This window comes from Clinocottus analis, unplaced genomic scaffold (assembly GCF_023055335.1).
Source record: "Clinocottus analis isolate CAN_PGR_092001 unplaced genomic scaffold, fCliAna1.0.p SCAF_14, whole genome shotgun sequence".
In the NCBI taxonomy this organism is placed as follows: domain Eukaryota; kingdom Metazoa; phylum Chordata; class Actinopteri; order Perciformes; family Cottidae; genus Clinocottus; species Clinocottus analis.
In genome coordinates, this window is record NW_027175865.1 from 5,617,842 (window position 1) to 5,637,749 (window position 19,908).

At 41.2% G+C, this 19,908-nt stretch overlaps 1 protein-coding gene across 1 annotated transcript; it reads right to left on the minus strand.

The window, feature by feature from the left end:
• Nucleotides 1–5,218: 5,218 nt before the first annotated feature.
• On the minus strand, nt 5,219–19,237 carry snx27a (sorting nexin 27a). Its single transcript, XM_068575285.1, has 13 exons — nt 18,771–19,237; nt 16,021–16,246; nt 15,705–15,897; nt 15,268–15,332; nt 14,257–14,361; nt 13,874–13,952; nt 13,390–13,553; nt 12,176–12,265; nt 11,428–11,577; nt 11,198–11,326; nt 10,531–10,590; nt 10,299–10,347; nt 5,219–9,378 (listed from the first exon to the last, which is right to left on the minus strand). Exons 1-13 carry the CDS (start codon nt 19,085–19,087, stop codon nt 9,308–9,310), a joined length of 1,698 nt encoding a protein of 565 aa, XP_068431386.1. The 5' UTR covers nt 19,088–19,237; the 3' UTR covers nt 5,219–9,307.
• Between the last annotated feature and the right edge of the window lie 671 nt (nt 19,238–19,908).

Genomic DNA, 19,908 nt, shown 5'->3' on the forward strand with positions numbered 1-19,908 from the left:
GTGTGTGAAGATAATGTGTGTGTGTGTGTGTGTGTATTATGTGTGTGTGTGTGTGTGTGTGTGTGATGAGCCTCAGGGTTTGCGTATGCGTGGAATCAATCAGTTGTTGTTGTTTTGTTCTCGACCCCACAATTCTGATTTAATACGAGCTCGCTGACCTGAAGCTTTCTCCCACATACTTTACCAGAGGGGTGATTTAACTGAGCCTCACTGGAGGCCCATTAGGCCGCACAGCGCTGGAACTGTGTGAATGGGGTGGAGATATGTAAGATAAAAAGATAAAAATCACTGCAGAGCATGCAAATAAACCAGAAAGAAGTCTACACATTAACCGGAGAAAAGACTAAACACAGCCAGAGAGATTACATGAGGCCATCCCTCACGGCACGAGAGCCCCTTCGTTCATCATCTACATTAAACATTTGCACAACAGACTCACTGCACACACGTTGACGCACATTTAGACGCACACGGGTGAACACACACCTGTTCTCTCTCAGGGCCCCTGTGAGCTCTGCTGCATGAAAGCTCCCCGACATCCTGCGGCTGAAGCCGATCAATGTCTTTTAATTACCAAGGGCCTAAAGCGCCGGTCGATACAGCTGACGAGAAGCAGAGAGAGAGAGAGAGAGAGAGAGAGAGAGAGAGAGAGAGAGAGAGAGAGATAGAGAGAGAGAGAGATAGATAGAGAGAGAGAGAGAGAGAGAGAGAGAGAGAGAGAGAGAGAGAGATGGAGGAAGAGAGAGTGAGAGCGCGAGAGAAGAGACGGACAGAGAGAGAATGAGGGAGAGAGAGAGAGACAGAGGCAGACAGATGGAGAGAGAGAGAGACAGAGAGACAGAGAGAGAGAGAGAGAGAGAGAGAGAGAGAGAGAGAGAGAGAGAGAGAGAGAGAGAGACAGACAGAGAGATAGAGACAGAGGCAGAGGCAGAGAGAGGCAGGAGAGATGGAATCAGACAAAAACAGGGAGATGTAGAGGGGGAGATGTAGAGAGGGAGATGTAGAGGGGGAGATGTAGAGAGGGAGATGTAGAGGGGGAGATGTAGAGGGGGAGATGTAGAGAGGGAGATGTAGAGGGGGAGATGTAGAGGGGGAGATGTAGAGGGGGAGATGTAGAGGCTCCAGATGGTGATTGATGCTCACTCCTACCAGCAGGCCTACTAACAGATTGATTGATCCTGCCGAGCCACATTCATTCACTTTACAGACCGCCGTATAACCAGGATGGGCCGCCTCGGCCAAGAGGTTAAGTGGACACGAGGTGTCCGACCAGAGGACCGCAGACCTCTTAAACAATAAGTCAACAGTGGCTGGTTGCTCTCTGTGGTACTGGCTTCAGTACTCAGGTTTATTACTTGACTGGTATATTAGGATATAATGCACCCGACATGCCAAGGAAAGCTACAAATAACTTAATTCATGAGCTTCATCTAACAAATTTCTACCCAGAGACCTGCCAGCATTGGCAAAGGCATACGCTTAGTTATTGAGGATTTTTACTCACTTTCCGACCCGAGGAAATCAATGAAGTTGTATCTATGCCACTTGCCCTGTGAATAATAAACGAAGACTCCCCATGAACGAAGCTGTCTAATATTCACTTTCAGAAGATTCGGGGACTCGCAAAAGTCAGATTTGAAGAAAAGAAAGATCAAAATGTTTGAAGAAAAAAAAAAAGGCCAAGATTCAGGGTGAGGAAAAATTCTTGTGACGAGTAAACTTTGGTGTCTCTTTAAGTGCTGATCATTAGAATGAGGGGAAAATTAATGTCATGTGTGAGCCGCTATTTATACTTTTAATTTCATGGGATGTATCTGCAATCAGGTTGAACAGCATCACGTATACGAACACTGATTATGTCATTTTTTTCCCCTCACCATTACACTTTTAGTTTAAATTGTGTTAAAAATTTGGGACCAAAATATGAAAGAAAATATGTATGTCCCAGAAAGTGCAGTTTGAGCTGGAGGTGAATCAGACCTGAACAAGTGCAGTTTGATGCAACCCAAAGTACTAGAATAAACATACAAATGCATTTCAATGTAAAGACACCCGAGGGAAGTTTGATCCACAGATCATATCTTACGCAACTAACCCGTCATTACTCGGCCCTCTGTGGAGAATGCAGCTCCAATTTACTGCAACTCAATTGGCTTTACAAAAATGAGGAAAAACAAGCGGGGATAATCCAGGACTTCTAAGCGCGGAGGGTGTTAGGAGGAGTCTGGACTGGAAGCTGTTATGCCTTTTAATTACACATTACATAATTATGAGAGTTTGTGGTTATATAACGTGATTTGAGGTTTCGGATCCATCCTTCTATTCCGAGACGCAGACAAGGAACAGACACAAAAAAAAAGAAGGAAAGACAGAATAAATCAACCAGCTCAAGACCCCCCCGGCTGTTGCTGAGTAAAACTGAGAGTGGCATGTGGGAGAGAGTCCCTGCGGCCTCCACACAAGTGGACGTTAAGTGGACTCAACACATTTCCCCTCAGGTAGAACCACAAGCCGGAGGACATTATTGCAGCCCGACAGTTCAAATCAGTCGACTGTGAAAAAAAGAAAAAGGTTTCCTTATTGAAAGGCATCTTAGGTCTTAATTCTCTGCGCTCCCTTTATTCACACTGTTCATTCAGAATAACTTAAACACTTCAAACTGTTTTAAATGATGCCAGTGAGGATTGGTTTGATAATTCACATTTAATTTAAAAACAAGTGAACATAAATGACTACATTTAAATGTGAACTAGGTCCTAATTCACTTGTTGAGGACATTTGTTGTTCAAAACTACTTTCTGCATGTATAGTATCAAATGTGAAACTATTCATTTGCAGTGTTTTATTGCAAAACAATGGTTAAAGTGAGTTTAAAGAAGCAGCCTGAAGTTTAAAGCATCGGTGATGTACCTTAAATTTGTACTCAAATCCAGTACTTGAGTGATATTAACTGTTTAAATATATATATCTATATATATATATATATAGATATCTATATATCTATATATATATATATATCTATATATATATATATCTATATATAGATATATATCTAGATATATATCTATATATATATATATATATCTAGATATATATCTAGATATATATATATATCTATAGATATATATCTATATATATATATATATATCTAGATATATATCTATATATATATATATATCTATAGATATATATCTATATATATATATATATATCTAGATATATCTATATATATATATCTATATATATATATCTATATATATATATCTATATCTATATCTATATATATATATCTATATATATATATCTATATATATATATATATATATATATCTATATATATATATATCTATATATATCTATATATATATATATCTATATATATCTATATATATATATCTATATATATATATATATATATATATCTATATATATATATATATATATATATATATATATATATATATATATATATATATATATATATATCTATCTATCTATCTATCTATATATATATCTATATATATCTATATATCTATAGATATATCTATATATCTATAGATATATCTATATATCTATAGATATATCTATATATCTAGATATATAGATATATCTATATATCTATAGATATATATATATATCTAGATATATATATATATATCTAGATATATATATATTTATATATATCTATATATCTATATATGTATATATATAGATATATCTATATATATATATATATATAGATATATAGACGTTTTTTTAGCTGCAAATCATCAAACCAGTGCTTACTGATTTCCACTGGAGCCTTAACCCAATATCAACCAACTGTCAGTTGAGTTGGTTCGAGGTGATGAAAAATATCTTCAGAGCTAATGGTAACGACACAGGCAAGTATTAAGACTATGCATGCTACTTCATAACAGCTTACAGTCTTAATAAGGATGAACAGTATATGAAATAATGACACCTGATAAATAATGAGTATGCACAGAGCGAATTTAAATTCTAGGTCCAAATGGAAAGTGAGGGCAGCCTGCCGTCAGCATATCATGCCCATGTGAGCACTAATAAGATGAGTATTTCCACCCCAGCAGTGCCAATGCACACAATATCTTATGGGCTCGGTTCCACTGGGTGCATTAAGAAGCCCTGTGTTTCTGGTTTTGAATAATGCCTCGCCTCAGTTCCTCCCGACCTCTACTCACCGCAACAGCTGCTGTTCAGCACAGTGAGCCACATAAAGACCCGAACGGCATGTGACCACCAAAATGTCACCTTTCCCACTGCTCAGCCAGAATAATGTGCCTGTGGACCTTTTATTAGCGGCCGCGCTCCCTGCCACGGGACTTGTTATGTACTGCACAGCAGCACCTCCCTTTTCCTGCAGACCCGGGGCTGTTTTCAGGCAAGAAATGTGCTTATTTAAAATGGTACACCGTGGAGAGAGAGAGAGAGAGAGAAGCACTGCAGCAAAGCACTGCTGTTCATAAATGAGACGTCGACTAATCAAGAGCAGTCTATTTGGTCTGTTCTGTCGTTTTGGTAAGCGCCGATAACAAAAAAGTAGTGGCATTCTCAATGCGTCCTAAACCCCTTGAGGCGACAGACATGTGCAGAAGGGAGCTGCTTCCTGCCAGCTAACCGTCACATCTCCTCCAGCAGGCTGAACACTGCAGGAACAAGTGTTGAGAAAAACTCAAATTGCTGTGAAATTATCTTGAGCCCCTCACATTCTGTGACAAACTATTTAGAGTCTCTATATGAACCATATTTGCATAAAGGCCTCCTACGCAGGCACACGCGACTTATCTCAGCAAATGCGAGGCGGTTATAATAAACCATCCCCTTGCTTGGCAGCTCACAAAAGAAACGCTCATTAAAAGCCATTTGTTCGGCGTGGCTGGAACACTTTTGACCAATTTAAATTTAAATACATTAAAAGCTTATAAAAAGGTGCACTCGGCTTTTTTTTTTTCCATCCAGAAGTTAATTGGTCTGAGATGAGCTGCTGTTGCTTCATCGCTTTATGTCTGTATAGGAAGACGGTCTTGACCTTGACCTGGTCCCGCTGCAAAGGAAGAGAATCCATATATTGATAACCACGAGCTGCTTTGTTATTTCCCAGCTGGTAAAACATACCCTTGGAAGTTAATTCAGCTGTCTGCCACCATAAACACAATGAGGCCACAACGAGAGATTCAATAACTTCAGACCGTCAGCATTTGTTCCCAATATATAACTTTATTTAAAATATTGTTACAATTTATTACTCTACACAACATTTTCAAACCTTTTTTTTCCTTTTTCTTATATTGGTTAGTAAACCTTCATGTTTTTTTTGTTTTTTTAGATATAAAACTCTCCATTTAGTAGCCTAGTTCTGCATCAGGTGTTACTTGATGTTTTTAGAGGCCTCTCTCTTTAGACAGCGCGTTGTATGTTGTAGTTACTGTAGCTACACTCCTTACAGCCGTTCACGCACTAAAGTAATGATCAACGGTGGCTCTAGCTTTCTACACTATCATTTCCCCAATCTTTAGAATTTCTGTTTAAATAAATAAAAGATTTGAGTTGGAGAAACAAGAGTGCATTTTGTCCAAGAGATATTCTCTTTCTCTTTTCAAAACAACTATTTACAGGTTATGCTGAAGACAAACAAGGCTTCGGTCTTTCATCAAAGTCACCGCCGACCGCCCTGTGTTTTAAAGCGATGAGCAGAAATTAATATCACAAAGGCTATAACACTTTTTTTAAACTGCACGTACATCCACCCTTCATGTTAGTCATAGGTGAGACCAGTCAGCTGAAATGTGAAACCCAGCAGCTAATGCCCTCGTCCCAGAGGTCGAGGACCGTCTACGGAAACACCGATGATGACGAGGCCCACGTGGCGGCTCCCACCGAACCGACGGTGTCGGAGGGAGGAGGCGGCTGAGCGGCCTCGCGAATGCCGCTTCAAAACACTGGACTCTGAAATGCTGTAGAAGTCGACAATAAAACATCTCACGCGATACCTGCCCCTGAAGGAAGTGATGGAAATCAGCGCCGATTTGGCACGAGATCCCAAAACCTGATGTGTCACTATAGCAACAGCATCCTTCAGACGAGCGTTTCCGTGGCGCTTGTGATGAACACTAACTTCCTGAGCCTCACGTGCCGTCCACACAAGTTTTTTTTTTTTTTTCAATTATCCTGCCGTCATCTCTGCTGTACCATCAAACAGTCTTTTGTCTGTCAAGTCCTGTGTGGACTTCAGCCCGCATCCTGACGAGCCGCGGCCGTCCAGCACTTCAACACTAACACAGGAAGTAGCCCACAGCACTGACGGACAAACAACCAGACAAACACGTGCTTCTTAACATTCCGGTCATCGCTCTGCGTTCACCTAAACACTGTTACAATGACATTTATCGCACCGATGGCAGAAACGGACAACAGCTGACAGTAAGCGCACCGGCCTGTGACCGAGCCGGAGTGGAAGATGGCATCTGGCGCAGACGAGACAACCAGAAACACGAAAAATAGAGAGAAAAAGAAACAAACAACAACAAAAAAAAAAACAGCAGCTCTTTCTAAAAGCCTATTCACAGCAGCATGAGCCACGGGGACAGAGAACAAACATCACACAAAAAAACGCTGCTTTGAATACGATATTGGGGGAAGTGAGTCATTTGACTGACAGGAATCAAACCAACAGAGGCCGCGTAGAGCCAACGCGGCGCTGCCACGGCAACAGCATCCCCCCCTAAGTTGACGGGAGACCAACCTAGAGAGAGTACGAGCAGAGGACAGAAAAGCAAACACACACACACACACAGAGCCACACCACCTCCATCTGCCTCTCCCTCTACATCTTGTAAAGAACAAAATCATCATGGTTGAACAGCTCCAATTCTTATGTCATCCATCTCTAAATTGGCTATTACTCTGCCTGTCAAAATGACCATCCAGCAATCTGCACATTGCAGAGTTTCACAATCCAGCTATCTGTGGGTGTGTGTGTGTGTGTGTGTGTGTGTGTAAAACAAACGCATGTATTGCTATAGGCTGTTGTATAAGTGAGGCCTGTCCTTAAAGAGGCAACAGGATGACAATTAACTACATATCTGACAATGCTTTTTAAACCACAAACAGAGTAACATGGAAACAGGGATGTGTGTGTGTGTGTGTGTGTGTGTTCTATGCTGAAAAACCATGCGAGCGCCAGTGACCGTTGGCGAGACAACAGGAGACGACTCCCATTTGTCTCCATCTGTCTGGCGTCTCTGCTGTCGTACGGATATAAAATCCCATCTTTATTTGCCGGCTCTCACACCAACAGCTCATCAGACACGTCCAATCAGAGCCTAAAAGCTTATCAGCAATGTCAATGATAAACACAGAGGACTCACACGGCGCACACACACACTTACACACAAACAAGCATACTCCAAGGTAACCAACCGGCTGAAAGCAAATCTTGACTAAACCTAAATTAACCATTTTATTGAACCCAAAACTAAGCTAAAAAAAATTATTTAATTAAGCGGAACGTGAACTTGTGCTCTAGGTCAGTATGAATAAAAAACAAACCGGCATTACTCCTAAATTCAGGTTTTCGCTGCCTGACAGCGAGTGAGTCAGTAATGAATAAGCCGCAATAAATGACTTGCCAACAAAACTATTGCATTCACAGGAAATCAAAATGTTTATGCACACTCTTCATTCAGATTTTTTTCTTCTTTTTCTTGCAGGCATGTAAACCAGCTTCTACACTAAAAGTGAGACAAACATTTTTAAACAAAATAATCTACAAAAGAGAAAAACGTTGGAAAAAAAAAGAAGTGCTGCTCGAAAAACACAAAATAATCTGTGTAAATTGTCATGTGCAAATACACACAACTAATACTGTACCAATGTAGGTGCAGTAAGAGGCAGGCAGCTGCCTGCATTGCTATGTATGCTGGTTGCAGTCTCACACATTTATGCACCATCTACTCTAGACACACACACACGCGCGCGCGCGCACGTACACACACACTCCATCTGTTTTCCTGACATGGTTATTGGACAACCTGAAGAGGAGTGATACTTTTGGGTAGGCTACAGAGCCTGAGGGATCACTCTGTAAGAATTTCAATATCTTTCTCAAAGCCTCCAACTAAATATGACTTGCTCTCTGCTGCTCTCTGCTGCCCGTTCAGAGAACTGCAACTAGAAATAACTTGTCCAGTCTTTATATTCAAAATCTCTTCAATCAAGCCATTTCAATAACGTTTGGCCTATCAACTTTTTGTTCAAGAGTTCCTCTCGAGACTGAAAACACCTCTTCCTCAACTTACAAGCTCTGCAAAATCACCACATGAAAACACTCGCGAGGGACAAATACACAAACAGACATTAATGGCCGACTGCCAGCATAGGTGGCTCTGTCGGCAGCGTGGGTTAGACCACAACAAAAAGGGGGAAATAGAGGTTTGTTAGAGCAGCTTGAATGCAGTTCAGTTAGTGTTTCGTTGTGTTAGATCAAGAAACTTTTTTTTTTAATAGCTCTTATATTAATCTATTTTTTTTCTTCCAGAAGATAAACCTACACATAATTATGAACCATCCCCCAACATCCTTTTTCAGTTACATTTGTGTCAATTATGTTTTCTGCCAAAAACAGAACACGTCTGACCTCAACAGATGAAAAACATCATTTTTGCATTGTTGTCCATCATCAGTGTAAAAGCATGAATTTGCTTTATTTCTCTTTATCGCTAACCGAGAGCTGAAACACAGTTTTTCTGAATCCCTCCGTTCGTATTTTCATCTGCTCAGTTCAGCAGTCGAGGGCCGGGCTGAAAGCGCTGCACCGAGCCCACCGTGTCGAATCCTATCTCACATGTTGGCTCTTCCGATTCCTCGAGGTGCTCCCTTTGAGCAAACGGTGCCGCACCGCTGTGCTGGCCTCACCAGTCACACACTGTATGCGTATGTGTGTGGGTGTTTGTATGTGTTACAGCTCATCCAGTGGCGAGAATTTGCTCGTGTCCGGCCGCACATCACAGGGCAGATGCATGGTGGAAAACTACAGACACGCTATGGAGATCTAGTGAATAACATGAACGTTGGCTTTTGTTTATTCTCATTCGTTGCTCTTCTTGCTGTGTGTGTCCCTGGGGTCGGTAAAGTCTGGCTACTCCGTTTCCGGCCTCTTCCGGTGGGTTTTTCGGGGGTCATGGATGGCCTCAGTCTTTCACTCGGTTCGGTGTTGGTCGATGGGCGCTCTGGGGTGGCTGTGATGATGCAAGTGGACCAGTTCTAGTTCGAGTGATGACGAATGATTTTAGGAAGTTGCAATCTCTCCCCCGAGGTGGCGCCATCCCTTCTGCTGTGTCTCCAGAGGAGGCAGATAATCTGGAACACAGAGACACGATTCAGGGAACAAGTCTGAATGATGGGCTTTTTCTCTCCTCTTTTTAGGAATGCCATGTGACTTGTGAACATGCTGCCACAACACAACACACATCGGTCATTTTCTCAGCAGTTTCACGAAAAAAAAGGCCATAAATTCCAACTCAAGTGCCTTTGTGACATCTTGAAGCTGTTGTCATATATACACGGACGTCATGAACTGTTTCACTTTCTCAATGCTCAGCTGATATATCTCTCAGTTCCTGTAACCCCAAAAGGTTTCTCACATGAGCCTTGAAGCTACTTTTCCACATTCCTACATCGCTGGTCTTGTGCTGTCTCACATGGGACAAATAGTTTCAACTTCCTTCTAATGTGTGGGTCTCTTGATGGCCCTGATAGCGAGTCACGTGTCTTTACATGCATCTAAACTGTCTTCTCACAGTAATCGGATAGCACTCCTTCATTAAGTCCATTGTGAAGCTCTGGGCAATTGTCCTTTAAAAAAACCCAACAGCTTTCTCTCTACTTTGTACTTTTCTTGACTTTGTGCAGTTTCTTATAATGCAAAAAGAGAGATAATGAAACTTGAGCGGATCTGAAAGTCTCTTTTTAGGGCCAGGTGTAATTCAATGTCATTGAACTTAAATGACTTGAAAACCGAGCACATATATTTCTTCCTTTAATGCGCATGAAAAGAGGAAGGTAGCATACTTAAAATCCTCTCCCTGCCCTTTTAGTTTTTTTTTTTGCATAATTCATGTTGCTTGATGGGTGCCACACCTGAATACATATTTCTTTATAATATGCTTCAGATAAGATCAAGCCTCTTAACATTCATTGTTGGTGCTGTGTTTTATCAACTGTGTTACAAACACTGTTATCGCTTTTCATTTAGGACCAAAAAAATATTTGCTGCTCACCGTTGTTACTGCAGTTTTTGTTGTCTTTGTCAGATGCCTCTTCCTCAACCTGACAGCAAATACAAAGAAAACAACACACAAGAAATGATAATTCCGAACAAACTGAACAACTTTTTATTGGTCTTTTTGTATTTGAAAAGAAACATGTAAGAAATAAGCTATGTTTAGAATATCAAACTTGGCATGGAGTTATGTGCTTCCCACAATGAAAGAGGAAAGGAGTGGTCCATACCTGTTTCCTCCACTTCAGCTCACAAAAGACCCGCTCAAAGCACTCATGCATGTAGTTGAACTGGGGAAAAAAAAGTCAAAAAATTGAAAGTCAGCTTTCCAATACGCCACGATCAGCTTGCAAAGACACTGTGACTTGGAGCTGCTTTTTACTACTGTTATTATTGCATCGAAGAAAAGTGTGTTGACTATCTAACCAATTAAAAGTGGTTATTTAAAAAGAATCACAACTTGTCATTTTAAAACTGCAAATTCAAAACAAGCAGAGCCGACACCTCCCGGTCGGTTGGTCGATATTCTTATTGGTACTTTAAAAAAAAGTAGCGGCATCTAGTGGCAAGGTTGCAGATTACATCTCTGAACGAGAGCCGTAAAGGCTGGAAAAACGTAATAATTCTCAGTTATCTATCGGTTTTCTGTCTAGGCTCCAGAGACAGCGGCGTCTGGGTCCGGACCGCGGTCCCCTGCACTACGTAGATATAAAAAACCCTTTTTTTCAGGTTAATATTCACTGTTAAAAACAGTCAGGAATATCTTATTCCATTTCTGCTAATAAATACCGCTACGCCCCTTTATTTTTCCTTATTCTCTACAACTAAATTTTCTTTTGACTACAACAAAGTAAGTTATGAACCCAATACGTGTGGTGACTATGTGTGCCCACTTACATATGGAGTGAAGATCTTGACCCAGCGAGGTTTCTTCTCTCCTCTGGCATATTCAAAGCAGAAAGCCATCCCCTCCTCATCCGTGTCCCAGCGCTGCATCTCCGCCCACTCGAAAGCTATCACTTGGTTCTGTTGGAGAACGTTTACAGTCACTAAGCTCTGAACATAGATGGACATTCAAATGTAAATGTAAAATGTTCTATATCAAACCAGCAAATGCAAACCCTCACCTCCAGCGTGCCGTCCTCGGTACAAGCATGCAGCTTGAAGTGATGAATGCTGATAGCTGTGATGACATGTCCTTTCCTCCTGGAGTCACAGGAGCAGTGGGGGAAGGCCACCTCGTTGTAGCCCTCACATGTCCGCAGCAGACTCAGGTACTAACAGAGTGTTCAAGAGCAAACTGATTAGTCACTAATCCTATAAGCAACCAGGTATGGGTCATCTAAAAAAGGTTTGTAACAGAAAGAATGATGCAGTAATGCTCACTTTGAGTCAGTTTAGGACACAATATGTACATCATTCTGGAATAATCTGTGTTTGTTTCCCACTACCTTGTGATGTCGCGACAGCCCTGTGCTTATTTCATGTGGATGCAGATATTTTGCGAGACGCAACTAATGGTGTTTGGTAACCAAATATTTTGGTTTCTCCGGCTAGTGCAATTTTTTTCCTGATCCAGATGAAGCAAATGTTGTGGTCTGCCAAACATTTGGAAACGTTGTGCTGGGTGGCTGCAAAGCTGTGAATGCTGTTTAATTCACACACACAGGAGCTTTCAGACTCGCACACCACAGTTTGGTTAATATTCAAATATGATGTTTTAACCACAGAAGGCATTATTGTGAATTGAACGGGTTTCTGACTTTTCTGTCCACTTCTATTTGGTAGCGTTTTGGCGATGGCTCTGGTCAGCAAGCTAAAAGTGTAGTCATCCTGATCCCCCTCCCTGAACAAAGAGTGGTCTGTAGGACTGACCGTGGCCATCTTGCGCTGCTCTGCCAGTTTCTGCAGCTGGTAGGATTTGTCCTCTGTTTTTATGAATCCCTTCTTCACATCTTCCAGTGCCTGGACAGACAGGGGGTGGGGTAGAAAGAGATACAAAGCCATTTATTATTTGAGGTCACTGCACAAAAATGATTATCCATTAAAACCATTTAGCAAAAAGATATTCTGCCTCAAGTAATCGAGTTCAATCAATAACAGCAATTGCTTATGTGTATATTTTAAAGTGTCTAAAATCTATATTCCTACAATACCAACAATGAAACGGCATTGTGAAAGGGGTCGCTGGTAATGAACCTACAGAGCAGCTCCCTAAAGATCAGCTCAACAGAGATTTACAGCGAGTTTCAACTCATTGTTTGGCTGACTTTACAAGCAGAAATTGATGTTATGGGTCAGTGCTGAACCTCACATGCCTAAAATGCTTCAGGGAGTGACCTTTATTGGTCAGCGGACAGCTTCCAGACTGCTGCTGCTTCTGCTATGGTTGTTTTGTGCTTTTCCATTCGAGGATTATTTTAGTTGACACAATTTAAAATTTGTGGGAAGGTTTTGCTAGATTGTTATGGTTCTCTGGATCTCTGGTCCTGATTAGGAACATCAGTGTTGGCATTTTAAAGCCTAGTCTATTTGTTAAGCATTTTGAATGTCATTTGTAGGACTTCGTTTTGGTCGTAGACCTTTGTGTCCAAGACTGTCATGAAAAAAAAATTGTTTAATTTTATTATTATTTTCAACACACTCCCAGCTGGCAAGAATTCTACCACTGAGCCACATTTAGCTTTGTTTTAAATGTCAAAGAATATTTAGTTTGGCGGTCATAAGATACAATATAAACCGATTGTGTTGGTCTACGGTCTAGAATGCTAGATAAAACAACAGGTACGCATTGACTCTGTGAACCGGTGTGTTTCCACTGAATACAGATATCAAGCCACGGTAAAAACAAATGTTTTAACTGTGGGAATAATTAAGTAGATTGAACTGGATGATTCAGGGACATTTCCTACAACATGCCAGAAATAATCCATGATGTGAAAAAGACAATTCAGAAACTTCCAACATGTTTGAACAGTTTCAACTCAGAGAGGAGTATATAAACTCTTGAGGCAAACGGCACAGAAGGACAGACTTTGTGCCAAGTTCCCTTAAGTCCACGGCAAGTGGGATTCAATTATTGTTATTACCTGGTGAAAGCAGTAGTGCAGTGCCAGCGGGTTGTCTCTTAGTAACTCCTCCTCCTGGAAGCTGAACAACCATTTGCGGAGCGCCAAGCAAGTCCCCGGCACTGCTGACGTGTAGTTCTGCACATAGAGCTTGTGGGGAAACTCATTAGGAACCAGCTTCCGCACTGCAACAAATAATAGAAAGGAGAGGGAGGAGGAGGGGGATGAAAAGAGGGGGGCTTGTCTGTTCAGTCACTAGAAAATAATTCATTCTGGCCTCTACAAAATTACCTGACCTTGCCGTCCAAAACGGTGCATACCCTGAGGCCCAATAAATTTAAATAACCAGTAGAATGGTACAGGTCTTTATTTAGAAAACTAGTGACTCATCATGTGATAAGTCATCTAAGGAAGGCTTTTAAATTAAACAAGTAAATATGTGAAAAAGCTCTGTGAATTTCGGTGTGAAACACCCATAAACATCAAGTACACATACGGTTCTTACCAAAGGAGTGGTTGATGACTTCAAAAAGGGCAAAGTAGCTCGCCATAATACTGTCCATCCCAACCTTCATCACTAATGCCTACAGAGAGGGCGATACACAGTCAGTTAAGTAAGAAAAACAATGTTTGAGAATTTCTATTGGCACACGAAAGTTGACCTTTTATCTCTTATAAAGTATTTTTCAAGTATTCTTCCAGTAGGAACCCATGTTCTACACCAAATGAATCTAATGTATTTACCAGTAGATGTGATTTGATTTTGCATATTCTCAGTGTCATAATTGAGGCTTAAATCTAAATGCAAAGCTAAACTCAGATGTCCAAAACAATGGGGCAATATTAGTGTATGACAGCATCCTCCGAGCCGATGTCATGTGATCCTACCTGGTACACCTGATCAGTGGTGCTGTTCTTGCGTACTCTGACAGAGATGGTGGTCTTGTCTGGCAGGGCTATCCGCAGCTCTACATCTGTCACTCCATTGTAGTTCTGCACAACAAAGCAACACATAATGAGAACAGCTGTAGAGCTGGTAAATGCATAATTCGCTTCAGAACTATAACACATGAATTAAACAAGACATGACTAAACTAGAACTACCATCTGTTTTTGTCCTAATCCTCCAGGTGATGTTTCTTTACGTGCTGGATGAATTGAGTTTTTGTGCATTTGTCTCTGATGCTGTCATTCATTCAACACTAGAAAGGTAATGTAATTAACTGTTCAATTGTTTTGGGTCTCCTCTTTAAACTCAATGCTGGCAGACATGATTGGCAGCCAGCTACTTTTAATGAACTACACTTGACTACTGTTGACGGAAAACACATTACTTTTGTACTATAAGACGAAAGGAGGTTGATGGTGTGACGGCTCTCTTGCTGTGTGCTTTTCCTTTTGCTTGTCCGTGTTGTCTTGCAGGTCCCTGGTAGGCGGCGCTTATCCGTGCTACTGGGAGCACCTGGCCAGTTGCCCAGTGGTATTTAAAACCCGTCTGCCTCAGGCGTCCTTCTTGATCTCCATTCCTTCAGCACCATGTTTTTGTTTACCACACCTCACACATTAGCATGTCTTTTGGTTGTCGTTTGTTAATAAATAAATGGACGCTTTTGCGTCTAAAAACTTGTGTGTCTCGCGTTTTTGTCAGGGCTCAAGTCCCGGATCATGACAATGGATATATTCAAAACTTTTTTAATTCTCCAAAACCTCTTGAATACATATTGTTAGATAAATACACGCCAAACCATACGACTTATTAGAAAAGCTGATATTAAGAGACAAACAAAGATTTTTAAAGAGAATGCAAAACACATTTTCAAAGCCCGGAATTCACACATAAATAGCTAAAGCCAAATCTATCACAGTCCATATCGGAACAATATTAAATAAGACGCATACCTCATCTGATTCAGAGAGAAACTCCTGCATGATGTCACTCTCTCCGACCACCCGCACAGAGCAAACTAGAGACAAATATAGAAACCGATGCGAGAGGTTAAAGTCAATCAAATAAACATGCTTTGGTCAGATTTATAGTATTTCCATATGTGGTGTAACATTGATCACAGCCAGAACTTAGCCTATTTTCTATCCTAACTACATGATTTCTTCATGTAAAACATTCAATTATTCCTTCTGTTTCTTAGTATGGCTCTTATGGATTTTGATGGGTCAAAATAGCTTGTCGTACTTGCACTTCAACCATAGAAAGTCAAGCTGTAATTCTTCCTAAACAACATGTGAATTCATAAAAGAAAATCATTGTGTCTTTGCCCATGTTGAAAATCTGCACACAGTTGGGTTTAATGCAGTAGTGACCTTCCATGTTAGCTCACCTCGCTCGAGATATTCCTCCAGGCCTCTACGGCGAGCGTCCAGCTGCTGTTCAGAGAGGGAGAAGGGCCATTTACCGGGAAGCTTTGGGAAGTTGAAGTTAGAAAACTCCCTCTTTAGGTTCTGGTGCAGGATGGCAAACTCCCGGTAGCGCTTTGAGCACAGCTGTCTACCTGACATGTACACGTTGTAGACCTATGGCCATTGAGACAAAGACAAGACACATTTTTTCAATACCAATTTCGATATTATAAATTTGAGGGGTAGCCGCAAGAGGCTTTTAAAGAAAGAGAGGTTTCGTGTCAGATCCGTACTCACCACAAACCTCTCGGCGTGCTGCTCTACATGTTTGTACGTGGGAACTGAAATGGGCACTGCCTGCTTGTCGCTGTAGTCATAGTTGGGTTGGACATCATCTCCTACTTCCAATCCATCAGCCTCCTGAGCAGGAACAGACAGCACAGCCAGAACAAGCTCCTTCTCCCCAGCACGGATGAGGTCCACCACTTGTTTATGGGTGGCACCTTCCACACTCACACCATTACTGGAGAGCAAGATAAAGGTTGTGGGAGAAGAAAGGGAAAGACAGAAATAAAGTTGGAAAGTTTATGTTTTATTACTCAACTCGGAGCATATCTCAATTCAAAACGTGGATACAATACTGGTGTTCTCGTTCGCCCCAATTTGAAATCCAACGAGTAACAATTTGCATGTGAAAGCAACATGAGCCTTGAATAGCTGTGGCACTAAAGACTCAGTTGTCTGCCCGCTTTGACTGAATAAATGCGTGTAAATGATGAATTTCTAATGATTAGTCATGTCACAATAACCGGTCCACTCAATAAGGTCTGCATCGCATTTATAAATGTAATAATAATGGAACTTTTTTCGCAGAGCTGCACGACACAATTATCTAGTATTCTATTAGTGTTGCAAATATGCATTCTGCTCATTATACTAATCATGGTGTGTGGTAATGCGAGCGCCTTTTTTTCCTCCAATGATAAACACAATGTTGGGAGTGCCAAGTAACCAGGTCAGTTCGAATGTCTCCCTTTTCTTTGGTGCTGTGAGACACCCTCTTCTTGGCTTTGCTGAGGCCAGATGGCACCAGCATCAGGTGTCTCTGCTAATCGTCCAAAGAGAAACAGAGGGGCAGACACAGGAGAGGATGAAGCATGCAAGAGTTCAACATTGGTCTGTCCATGTTTATCTGTATAGTATTGCAGCTCAAAGTGGGAATAAGTGTAACGGATAAAGAAAGCGTTGTTGAAAATAGTAAACAATAGAAGGAATGGGAATAGAAATTGACATGACAACATTCCTCAGAGTTGTTCAACTGGACAAAAAAGATAAAGATAAAGTGAGAAGTTTTGGTCTCTGACCCCATCACCCTGTTATTAGACCAAACAACAGCAAAGCAATGACTGCCAGAAATGTGTCACAGTAGCTGATCAGCAACAAAGGGCATGGAAGAATGTGAATTAGGCTAAGTGAATGTGTAGTTAATAGGTTTTGATTAAATATTTAGTCTGTAAAAGAAGAGAACTCTGACTAATTCCTGTAACAACCAACAACGGTCTAAAGTTGTGTCTGACAAATAGTAATAAATTAGAGCAAAGCAAGCAGCTCTTCACACTATTTTATAAGACTGGTTATTTATTTAAAAATAAGATGAATCATTATTTTTTCAACATCAAAATTTAAATTGTGAGAATCAATAACCAAAACTTGTATTGAGGTCAAGCTTTAATAAACCCTCATGAGATTGTTTTCTGCTTTACAAAAGGTGACTATGAACGATCACATCCTACACAAAATAGACACAGGCAGTGTAGTAAAGAATACATTAGTAGAGTCAAGAAATAGCAAACATTAGCTGGTTATTACCAGGAAGGAGCATTGTGTCCCCTCGTTCATAAAAGTTGTAAGATGCTGACATCAGACATACCTTCACCAGAAGAGTTGTTACTGGTTAACAAGTCACCTGATGAGTATTGGATTTGTCACATGATCCGAGAGAGATTTAGTGCTTAACATACAGAAAACACATGTTTGGGTTAAACTTTTTGTGATGCCTCAGCAAGTAGATGTCGATTAGTGTTCCTTGTTTTCTGTTTCTCTTCTCCCTTTGTCCAAGTTTAACCTGTGGCCTACTCACAATAATACATGAACATGTTTTCACTGCTCAAATTCAGACTTTAAAGTGTATAGGCCACACACACACACACACACACACACACACACACACACACACACACACACACACACACACGTTGACTTCTAAGATTCACATACCTGTCATAATAGTACAGAATGATTTACTATTAACATTTTGTTCACTTAACACATGCCAAGGCCATGGTGGGGAAATCATTGATAGCTTGATTTAGTCCCAGAGACTGACTTCTTCAGCATCCATTTGTCTGTCAATATGAACTAAAGAATGCTTGTGTGAGAACATAATTCCCCTTTTTGTTTTGTAAGTAATATTACTATTACTTAGCATACTAAATATGCTATTTGTCTTACAGTCTTACACACGGTTTATCTGCGGGACAAGATGTGTGGACACTCACACCATTTCTTATTGAATTTACTTGACAACACCGCCATCCACTGTCTTTAAGCAGGGTAAAAAAAAAACACGTCCGTACTAATATGCACATGACAATACACCGTCAACAAGACTGTCATCTAATGTCCGTCAGTACAGCCCCCCTGAAGCAGTCCCTCAACAAGACGTGAGCTACCTGCCCGCTCGCTAGCTCAAGCTAATCAACATGCACAGCCTGCTGTCCAACTTATGTAAGACGGCTAGCTTCCGAGACAACTCTCCAGCGTTAGCTTGGTGCGGCTACGCTAACCCACGAACTGGACACATAGCCGGTTAGTTAGCTGGGTGGACGGCTTACGTTACTGTTGGTGTCATAACAGACAGGTGACGTAGAGGTTATACCTTGACAATAGCTTAACACATGGTGGGAATAGGATCAACACGGGCTAAACTAGGTAGCTAGCCGTGCGTGCTAAGTACCTGGCCGTATTGAGCAGAGAAGCTGACTTACACTTCCAAGATCCGGTCACCCTTTCCTATCCCGGCTCGGTCCGCCGCTCCCCCGGGCAGCACGGCGCTGACATGCTGAAGAGGAGCGTACAGCTCCCCGTTGATGCTCCGGAGCTGCCCACCTTCGCTGACTTGACCGCGGACGTTGAACCCGTAGCCGGACTCCGACTTGACTATCCTCACCATCCGCGGACCTGACGTAACCGTCACGGTCGCTATGTTTTGGCCCGCAGACGAACCGACAGCCGGGCCGTTACGGGATGCCGAAGGGGGAGCCGACTGAGTCTCATCGTCTTCAACATCCGCCATCTTATCCATAGGCCCGAGCCCCCCTTCCGATCTGTGTCTTATCGTAAATTCAAAACAACGCTCGAGCTCTGTCTCTCAGTCGGCGCTGGCAGCACGGACCGTTGTTGATAACCCGCCCCTCTGAGCGTCACGAGACGCGGCCTCTCAACGTGACTGGAGGGGGCGTCACCCAACGGCTGCTCTGTTTATCTTCTCGATGCAAAGTTATTCAATTGACAATAACACTGACAAAAAGACAAAACAATAGAAATACACGATTTATTAACTTCAAGTCGCTGTATTATTTTGTCTAGAACTTAAGTAACCTTCTGTTTTCTAACGTTCATTTTTCGATTAAACTCTGAGATTATAAACCACACACACACACACACACACACACACACACACACACACATATATATATATATATATATATATATATATATATATATATATATATATATATATATATATATATATATATATATATATATATATATATATATATATTCTCTCACTCCCTCACCCTAGCTCTCATTTTGTTATTTCTCACTCCCTGATCTGCTGCCTTGTGACACAGTTTAAAAACAGCTGCCAAACACTGATATTATGTTGATTCTTATCACATTGCGTAATCCACGTGATTTAGACAGACAATCATGTGCTATAGAGGTGCTGACTACTAATTTTAAACAGAGAGGGAGACATAATCTGTAAGGGGCCCGGCGGCAGTATTTGTTGGAATGAAAACATACGGGTTGTCAGTCCTCAAGCCACATGACTAGTCAATATATCAAAGTGCATGGCGTTAAAATAATATTGACGTTAAAGCTTCTCAGTGCTTTAGTGAC

Excerpts from the sequence above, each read along its gene's own strand:
- snx27a (XM_068575285.1), bottom strand. The coding sequence starts at position 19,087 with ATGGATAAGATGGCGGATGTTGAAGACGATGAGACTCAGTCGGCTCCC. Across the intron at positions 16,247-18,770 it reads GGTGACCGGATCTTGGAAGT|TAATGGTGTGAGTGTGGAAG; the intron begins GTAAGTCAGCTT and ends CTTGCTCTCCAG. Across the intron at positions 9,379-10,298 it reads CAAAAACTGCAGTAACAACG|ATTATCTGCCTCCTCTGGAG; the intron begins GTGAGCAGCAAA and ends TCTGTGTTCCAG.